This window comes from Palaemon carinicauda, chromosome 33 (assembly GCF_036898095.1).
Source record: "Palaemon carinicauda isolate YSFRI2023 chromosome 33, ASM3689809v2, whole genome shotgun sequence".
Lineage (NCBI taxonomy): Eukaryota > Metazoa > Arthropoda > Malacostraca > Decapoda > Palaemonidae > Palaemon > Palaemon carinicauda.
In genome coordinates this window covers 4,871,358-4,879,530 of record NC_090757.1, presented here as the reverse complement: position 1 = coordinate 4,879,530, position 8,173 = coordinate 4,871,358, and the positions used below count along the sequence as shown (strand labels likewise).

Here is an 8,173-nt window from a genome sequence, read left to right as displayed (position 1 = left end):
AAGATATCTTTTGCCGCAAAAGTTAACCTATAGACAGATGTTAAAATTGGTTAGCGAGTTCGTTATGATCGGCGATGGAACGTACTAAACAAAGTAATGGGTTTGGTTGTAGTGACATGTTTGGCAGTACCATGATATAAAATAGTCTGTAGTTAATTTAATTTTTGGTTTCAAAAGTACTATATAAAAGAATTTCAAACAATTTAGATGAAACGGAGCACAACGCACTACTACTGGATGATAGCGGTAGTCTTGCATACGAAAGCAACAAAAGTGTTCCCATGATGATGCTGTTCTGATGATTTTTTTTTTGGAAACTTTTCAATATTTCAAATGGCACTGTTGATTTTGATGGTTTTTAATTTAAAGTTTAATGAATAAGGATTTTTCACCATAATCACAACGTAAGTATAAAAATTAATTAGTACAAATATGGAATATTATACATATAGGTGTTGGACAGTTAGGCTAGCCTAGCGACAAGTTCACACAACAGATGGGCAAACCTTAACATTTTTCATCCAAAACTAGTCTTAAAATGTTTTGAACAGAAATCTTTTTCTCACATTCTCCCCCCCCCTTCTCAGACATCGGGGAACCATCACCCCCCCCCCAATACAATTAAGAAAACAATAGATTTCCTACGCTTCTCGGTGCTTGACTCGCGGATTTAGAATGCTCCTCGCAGATACAGGAAATTTAATTTTTAAAAACTATCGATCGCGTAATTGAGGAATCGCGTAATTAGAACACGTGTAATTCGGGACCCTACTGTGTATATATATATATATATATATATATATATACATACATATATATATATAATATATATATATATATGTGTATATATATATACATATAATATATATATATATATGTGTGTGTATATAATTTTTTATATATATATATATATATATATATATATGTGTGTGTGTGTGTGTGTGTGTGTGTGTATATAAATATGCATATATAAATGTGTATATATATATATATATATATATATATATATATATATTAAATCACAGGTGAGTGAACAGGAGTGGTAGCAAGCTACCCTCTTACACCCCCCCCCCCCCGCTAACTAGCGGTGTGGGTAGTTAACCCTTGCTAAATTTTAATGGCTCGTCATTTCAGCTCCGCCGAAAGTATAACCCCTAATAAATAGGGTGGTTTGTATTCCAGTTACAGAACAAACCAATTATAGGAAATTTGCAACTGTTGAGTTGACTGCAGTTTACAGTAGACAAGTGGTCAAAAATAATATTCAAATTGACAATAAGCATCTTCTATTCCAGTAATAACTGCATCAAGATGAAACTATAACATACCTGTAATTCTTCTGAGAATACCAAGTTTTTCTTGAGACGGTGTTGGCACAAATTACAAATAAGAGATATGAGATTACCCATGCCATCTCCTGAAATGGCACTAGTGGGAACTAGAGAGAGGTATTCCTTAGGATTTGGGTTTTCCCAAAACAGGGCAGAGTTCAGTTTCTGAAAAGGTAAAACAATACATATATTACTTTACTACCAAATTAATATGGTAATCAATAACAGGATTTGAAGTTATGATATCATATTTTACTAAAAATATAAAAATATTTTCAAACATAGTACTTTAATGTGATGCATTACAATGTACATTGAATCAAAGTATATTACAACTAACAATATTCCATACCGTATATAGAAATGCTGGTTTCTAGTCTATTTACTTTAACTAGTTTTCTTTGAAGCATATAGATAGTAGATTTCAAATATTACTATGATACATAAAATTAATGAGTTATTTACTAGTATTATGAATGTGTGCATCATGTGAAAACATAAAAAAGGGCGAGATGGGATTAGAATATTCCTAGAATTATTGCTATAATGATATAGAAAGGTAAAGGGATGGTTTAAAAGGAAGCAAATAATCTGCAAATAAAGAAGGGAGTAGGTCCTCAATGAAAAAAGACAAATTTACCAAACAAGGTATCTTTATAATACAAAAACTTCAGAAGGTATACCTTATCAAAAAGTGAAGGTTACACTGCATTGTATATAGACATTACAAAGGTAGAAAGTGCTACAAACTTTCCTTGACTTAGTGGAGGTACTGTACATTATTTAACCCATTATATACAGTGAACCTGGCAAATGCTTCAAAACAACAAGATATGAGTGGGAAAATACCAAGTGCTGGCACCAAGTCCTTTAGTGTTATCATAGCAGTGAAGTATACGCTGAAAAACGTGTAAAATTAGAATTTTATCCAAATAAAAATTCGTTTTCGATTGTCAAAGTCAACAATGACACTATAGTAGTTTAAAATAAATGATGATCAAGAAGACAGATCAATCTACAAACTGAATACTTCTACACAAAAAAATGAAAATTGAAGACACCATTAAGTAAGAGAATGGCTGCAGCATGGATTAAATGGTGAGACTGTATTAACAATGGCAAATAAAATTGTACAGTTAGGAGAAAGTAAAGAACTATAATGACTTCACAAGGCCTGTACTATTCTAGGTAACAGAAACATGAGCACTATAAAAAAAGGACGAGATTTTGATAAGGTGAGACCTTGAAATGTAAAGATACGTGGCTGGAGTATGGTATAAAGAATATTGCAAATGAGGAATTGGCAGAAAGATGTTACGTCCAGAAGCTAGAAAAACGGCTGAAACTTAAAGGACTGAGAATACGCGAGAGTTTGGGTATGTCAGAAATATATTAGGAATAGCAGTGACATGACTAACACATGAAGGAAAAGCCAGAAAATTATGAAAAGAAAGAAAATAAAAAGAGGATATATGATGGCCCAGCCCTGCTGAAAGTTCAGGAAGAGAAAACACAGGACATAAAAGTTTGAAGAGAACTCATTTCATTTCTAACCCTGTAATGGGAAGAGCTGGTGATGACAAGTGTGTTTATCGAAACAAGACATCAAATAATGAAGTGAAAGTTTAATTTTTCCTTTTTAAAGTTTCTGATACTGTATACTGCTATGGTAATAAAAACATTTAAACACCCTGTAATGATTAGATTATTGGGTGATTAATGTCATTCCCAAAACTTTCATTTCAGTCTTACCCATCTACAATAAAGAACACATGATGACAGGACTTCAGATATCTGGATGAACATGGGTAAAACACGCACGATGCTAAACATTGCTATTTTTAAGCCTTTTCCACATGATTTACCTTTTACCATATACAGTATACAGCACAATCTAAATATACATACACTAACTCATGCATAAATTAACCAAATAACTCTTCTTCTTTGCCTTCAGCTTTACCCATTTCTATATGGGTTGATGTTTGTAGTTTGCCTTCTCCATCTCCTGTGTTTTTCCTTCACGACATTCCATAATATATCTTTCCAGCTGAGCTTTGGCCTTCCCTTCCTTCTTCTGCCCTCCACCATATTCATAACCCTTTCACCTACGTTTTCATCTTCTCACATGTCATGACTAAACCACTTCAGTCTTCTTTCCTTAGCTTCCTTTGAAACCTCTAATACTTGACTGTCACCCTGATCAATTCATTCTGGATATCATCTTTTCATACGACACCACACATCGACCTAAGCATTCTCATTTCGGCCACTTCCATTTTGCTTTCTTGCTCTTTATTTATTGGCCAAGACTCTGACCCACAGAGCATGACTGGTATAACAATGCTTTAATGAAACATGTTATTTTGATAATAAAATAAATTTTTGAATATACTTACCCGGTGATTATATAAGCTGCAGCTCTGCTGCTCGACAGAAAACTCTACGGAAAAAATCCGCCAGCGATCGCTATGCAGGTAGGGGGTGTACTTCAACAGCGCCATCTGTCGTGCAGGTACTCAGTACTCATTGTAAACAAAGAACTCTATTTTCTCCTCGGTCCACTGCGTCTCTATTGGGGAGGAAGGGAGGGTCCTTTAATATATAATCACCGGGTAAGTATATTCAAAAATTTATTTTATTATCAAAATAACATTTTTCAATATTTAACTTAGCCGGTGATTATATAAGCTGATTCACACCCAGGGGGGTGGGTAGAGACCAGCAATAAATGTTTACATTATTATGAGCTAAGGATTTTTTATTTCATTTTAGAAGTTATCAAAATAACAAACATAAAATAAATAAGTACCTGGTAAGGAAGTCGACTTGAACAATTACTCTACCTTTTTAAGTACGTCTTCCTTACGGAGCCTCGCGATCCTCTTAGGATGCTGAGCGACCCCTAGGATCTGAAGTATGAAGGGTTGCAACCCATACCACAGGACCTCATCAAAACCTCTAATCTAGGCGCTTCTCAAGAAAAGAATTTGACCACCCGCCAAATCAACCAGGATGCGAAAGGCTTCTTAGCCTTCCGGACAACCCAAAAACAACAATAAAAACATTTCAAGAGAAAGATTAAAAAGGTTATGGAATTAAGGGATTGTAGTGGTTGAGCCCTCACCCACTACTGCACTCGCTGCTACGAATGGTCCCAGGGTGTAGCAGTTCTCGTAAAGAGACTGGACATCTTTAAGATAAAAAGACGCGAACACTGACTTGCTTCTCCAATAGGTTGCGTCCATTATACTTCGCAGAGATCTATTTTGTTTAAAGGCCACTGAAGTTGCGACAGCTCTAACTTCATGTGTCCTTACCTTCAGCAAAGCTTGGTCTTCCTCACTCAGATGGGAATGAGCTTCTCGTATTAACAGTCTGATAAAATAGGATAAGGCATTCTTTGACATAGGCAAAGATGGTTTCTTAACTGAACACCATAAAGCTTCTGACTGTCCTCGTAAAGGTTTAGTTCGTCTTAAATAGAACTTAAGAGCTCTCACAGGGCATAAGACTCTTTCTAGTTCATTTCCAACCATATTTGATAGGCTTGGAATATCGAACGATTTCGGCCAAGGACGAGAAGGTAGCTCGTTTTTGGCTAGAAAACCAAGTTGTAAAGAACATGTAGCCGTTTCAGATGAAAATCCGATGTTCCTGCTGAAGGCGTGAATCTCACTGACTCTTTTAGCTGTGGCTAAGCAAACCAGGAAAAGAGTCTTTAAAGTGAGATCTTTAAAGGAGGCTGATTGTAGCGGCTCGAACCTTTCTGACATGAGGAATCTTAGTACCACGTCTAAATTCCAACCAGGTGTTGCCAAACGACGCTCCTTCGTGGTCTCAAAAGACTTAAGGAGGTCCTGTAGATCTTTGTTGTTGGAAAGATCTAAGCCTCTGTGACGGAAGACTGATGCCAACATGCTTCTGTAACCCTTGGTAGTGGGAGCTGAAAGAGATCTTTCTTTCCTCAGGTATAAAAGGAAGTCAGCTATTTGAGTTACAGAGGTACTGGTCGAGGATACTGATACTGACTTGCACCAGTTTCGGAAGACTTCCCACTTCGATTGGTAGACTCTAAGGGTGGATGTCCTCCTTGCTCTAGCAATCGCCCTGGCTGCCTCCTTCGAAAAGCCTCTAGCTCTCGAGAGTCTTTCGATAGTCTGAAGGCAGTCAGACGAAGAGCGTGGAGGCCTTGGTGTACCTTCTTTACGTGTGGCTGACGTAGAAGGTCCACCCTTAGAGGAAGAGTTCTGGGAACGTCCACTAGCCATCGAAGTACCTCGGTGAACCATTCTCTCGCGGGCCAGAGGGGAGCAACTAACGTCAACCTTGTCCCTTCGTGAGAGGCGAACTTCTGCAGTACCTTGTTGACAATCTTGAACGGGGGGAATGCATATAGGTCTAGATGTGACCAATCTAGGAGAAAGGCATCTATATGAACTGCTGCTGGGTCCGGGATTGGTGAGCAATATATTGGGAGCCTCTTGGTCATCGAGGTTGCGAAGAGATCTATGGTAGGCTGGCCCCATGTGGCCCACAGTCTCTTGCACACATCCTTGTGTAGGGTCCATTCTGTTGGAATGATTTGTCCCTTCCGACTGAGGCAATCTGCCATGACATTCAAGTTGCCTTGGATGAACCTCGTTACTAGTGAAATGTTTAGATCTTTTGACCAGGTGAGGAGGTCCCTTGCGATCTCGTACAACGTCATAGAGTGGGTCCCTCCTTGCTTGGAGATGTACGCCAAAGCCGTGGTGTTGTCCGAGTTCACCTCCACCACTTTGCCTTGAAGCTTTTCAAGGCCAGATGAACTGCCAGTAGCTCCTTGCAGTTGATATGCATTGTCCTTTGACTCGAGTTCCAAGTTCCCGAGCATTCCCGACCGTCTAATGTCGCGCCCCAGCCCGTGTCCGATGCGTCCGAGAAGAGAACGTGGTTGGGAGTCTGAACAGCCAGGGGCAGACCCTCTCTGAGGCTGATACTGTCCTTCCACCAAGTCAGGGAAGACTTCATCTTCTCGGAAATGGGGATCGAGACCGCTTCTAGCGTCTTGTCCTTTTTCCAGTAAACAGCTAGGTGATATTGAAGAGGACGGAGGTGTAGTCTTCCTAACGATACGAACTGTTCCAGGGATGATAGCGTCCCTATCAGACTCATCCACTGCCTGACTGAACATCGTTCCTTCTTCAGCATGTTCTGGATGCATAACTGGGCTTGACTTGTTCTGGGGGCCGACGGAAAAGCCCGAAAAGCTAGACTGTGAATCTCCATCCCTAAATACACAATACTTTGGGATGGAACCACTTGAGACTTTTCCATATTGACCAGGAGACCCAATTCCTTGGTCAGATCTAGAGTCCACTTTAGATCCTTCAGACAGCGACAACTGGAAGAAGCTCTTAGAAGCCAGTCGTCCAAATAGAGGGAGGCTCTGATGTCCGCTAAATGAAGGAATTTGGCTACATTCCTCATCAGCCTCGTAAACACAAGAGGAGCTGTGCTTAGGCCAAAGCACAGGGCTTGAAACTGGTAGACAACCTTTTCGTAAACAAATCTCAGAAAAGGTTGGGAGTCTGGGTGGATGAGGACGTGAAAGTATGCGTCCCTTAGATCTAAAGAGACCATCCAGTCTTCCCTTCTGACCGCTGCTAGAACGGACTTTGTGGTCTCCATGGAGAACGTCTGCTTTGTGACAAAGACATTCAGCGCACTGACGTCTAGCACCGGCCTCCACCCTCCTGTCTTCTTTGCCACTAAGAAGAGACGGTTGTAGAAGCCCGGGGTTTGATGGTCCAGGACTTTGACTACCGCTCCCTTTTCTAGTAAGAGAGACACCTCCTGTTTCAATGCTCGTCTCTTGTCTTCCTCTCTGTACCTGGGAGAGAGATCGATGGGAGACGTTGCTAGAGGGGGTTTTCGTACAAACGGGATCTTGTACCCCTCTCTGAGCAACTTCACAGATTGTGCATCTGCGCCTCTCTTCTCCCAGGTCTGCCAGAAGTTCTTGAGTCTGGCTCCCACTGCTGTCTGAAGAAGCTGGCAGTCAGACTCTGCCTTTAAAGGACTTGGTTCCTTTCTTCTTCCCACGTCTTCCTTCGGCACGAGCACCTCCTCTGCTGGAGGCTCTGCCACGAAAGGGCGGAATAAATCGGGACGCTGGAGTGTCCATCCTTGGTCTAGCTGACAAGGTAGGCAAAGGGGTGGCTTTGCGGGCAGAGGACGCAACCAGGTCATGGGTGTCCTTCTGTATCAAAGAAGCAGCAATCTCCTTAATCAAGTCCTCTGGGAAAAGGCACTTAGAGAGAGGAGCAAACAGAAGTTCTGATCTTTGACACGGTGTCACTCCAGCTGACAGGAAAGAGCAAAGGTTCTCACGCTTCTTGAGGACTCCGGATACGAACGCTGCAGCAAGCTCACTAGATCCGTCACGTATGGCCTTGTCCATGCAGGACATGATGAGCAAGGAAGATTCCTTCTCAGTCGGGGAGATCTTCCTGCTCAAAGCTCCCAGACACCAGTCTAAAAAGTTGAAGACCTCGAAGGCTCTAAATAACCCTTTCAACAGATGGTCTAGGTCCGAAGGTGACCAGCAAATCTTAGAGCGTCTCATGGCTAGCCTGCGGGGAGAGTCTACAAGACTTGAGAAGTCGCCCTGGGCAGAGGCAGGAACTCCCAAGCCGAGAACTTCTCCCGTGGCATACCAGACGCTCGATCTGGAAGAGAGTCTAGCAGGGGGAAACGTAAAGGCTGTCTTCCCTAGACTCTTTTGGACTGCATCCATTCTCCTATAACTCGTAAAGCTCTCTTGGACGAGCGTGCGAGGACGAGTCTAGTAAAGGCAG

The 8,173-nt window shown here is 41.1% G+C and overlaps 1 protein-coding gene across 3 annotated transcripts in view; it reads right to left on the bottom strand.

The window, feature by feature from the left end:
• eIF5B (eukaryotic translation initiation factor 5B) overlaps positions 1–8,173 on the bottom strand; it is a 134,880-nt gene that overhangs the window by 86,684 nt on the left and 40,023 nt on the right. Inside the window, exon 5 of one of the 3 annotated variants that reach the window (XM_068356708.1) lies at positions 1,329–1,496. The exons of the other annotated variants lie outside the window; for them this stretch is intronic. Within the exon in view, the coding sequence (XP_068212809.1) occupies positions 1,329–1,496 (168 nt within the window). The remainder of the gene's footprint in view (positions 1–1,328; positions 1,497–8,173) is intronic. 3 annotated transcript variants of the gene reach the window in all.